A 1,683-nucleotide genomic window follows, 5' to 3' on the forward strand; every position below is an offset into this window, starting at 1 on the left:
AAAATACAGTCACATTTCCATTATTATACATAGAGAGTATTTCTATTTTGAAATAAGTTCTTAAACATATTTTTCTTAAAACACAGATGAGTAAATAAAGAAGTAAAGCAAACAATTATCTCTTCTAGTTATGATCTTTGTACTCGGTTGCTACTTGATGTAGGTTGCTAAGCCTTTCAAAATATTGAACGTGGAGGATATCAAACAAAATATTTTTTTTAGGTTTTATATATATAGTTGAATAACCAAACAAATTATAAATTACTACATCAATACCATAGAATTCCACTACCATTTATCAAGTTTAGTAACTAAGATGTATTTTAGTCTAAAACATATGAAATTTTGAGCAGACTAAAGACACACCCTACCTCGTTGAAATATTGATTCAAAAGAAAGAAAGAAATGGCATCCAAGCCCGTTAAATTAGCTGAGAAAGCCACTAGAGGGGCATTCTGAACTTCAAATTGGTTATTCATGTCATATATAGAAGTAAGTGTATATAAGGAAGCATTTCCAAAAATGGAAAGAGGTGGGCGGTGTGCCACTGTGTTTGATTTATTACATGAGCCACATCTTAACAAATAGGAAAGATAAGACGTTTTTATTTTATATTCTAGCTTGTCAATGTCAGTAATCTGAGTTTCTATTTTGTAAGAAACTATAGACTTAGTATTTAGACATCACAAACATCTTATCTGAACCAGTGCTGCATTCAACATACCATGTGACACATAAAAATCAATGTTTATCTGTGTTTTTTAATATTTGCTTTTAGATTAAGAAATTTAATAATATGTAGTACTAAAATTTGAATTATAATTTACAGTTTGATACCAAACTTATTGATATAAATTCATGAAATAGTAGTTCAATAAAATTTTGAATGCGAGTCAACAAATGAGATGACATGGCCTTTCACCCGTGACCCGTCTCAAAAGGGTTAATCAAGTCTAAAAACATGTCATTCACTTTGTAACTTTCTCTTCTGGTATAACAAGATGTTAAACCTAATATACAGTACACCTGCATCTTCCAAAACCAGAACCTTGATATTTTCAGAATGTTTTGATAAACTTTCTTCAATTCATGTATAAAACACTCTAGTAACTTAGTATGAAAAGAAACAAGAAGCTGAAACAACCCGCTTTATATCACAATTAGTGGAGCCGATCGAACTAATAACTTAAACTACGGTACATTTCTTTATTCAATATTTCTTAACGAAAAGATGAATTGTAGATTGATAGAAGTTAACTTACTTTATTTGGGTTTGCCAGCAGCATTACTTGAGTGATGGCTGCTGGGGGTAGAATAGGGTTGTAAGGTGGCAAATCTGTGGCAGAAGGAGGTTGCAGCTTGATCCTCATCGTCTGAAAATTATGGTTTTAATTATTAACCCTAAAATGTAATCACTCAATATGGACAGATTAAAAATAACATATAATGATTGATGACATTTTTATTTTAAACTCCACATGTCACATCAAACTAACATCAGAAAATAGTAAAAATAGTCTGATAAAATTATAATGAGTAGGTTGAACAAATAGTAAATACATTGGTGATCTGATAAAATCATAATGAGTAGATTGAACAAATAGTAAAAACATTGGTGGTCTGATAAAATCATGAGTAGATTGAACAAATAGTAAAAACATTGGTGATCTGATAAAATCATGA

The 1,683-nt window shown here is 30.2% G+C and overlaps 1 protein-coding gene across 1 annotated transcript in view; it reads right to left on the reverse strand.

The window, feature by feature from the left end:
• Window positions 1-1,253: 1,253 nt before the first annotated feature.
• The window catches only part of LOC106476528 (ADP-ribosylation factor-binding protein GGA1-like), a 15,674-nt gene continuing 15,244 nt past the window's right edge, over window positions 1,254-1,683 (reverse strand). The window contains exon 10 of the mRNA XM_022380364.1: window positions 1,254-1,373. Within this exon, the coding sequence (XP_022236072.1) occupies window positions 1,254-1,373 (120 nt within the window). The remainder of the gene's footprint in view (window positions 1,374-1,683) is intronic.

The sequence above is a fragment of the Limulus polyphemus genome, unplaced genomic scaffold (assembly GCF_000517525.1).
Source record: "Limulus polyphemus unplaced genomic scaffold, Limulus_polyphemus-2.1.2 Scaffold10794, whole genome shotgun sequence".
Classification (NCBI taxonomy): Eukaryota; Metazoa; Arthropoda; class Merostomata; order Xiphosura; family Limulidae; genus Limulus; species Limulus polyphemus.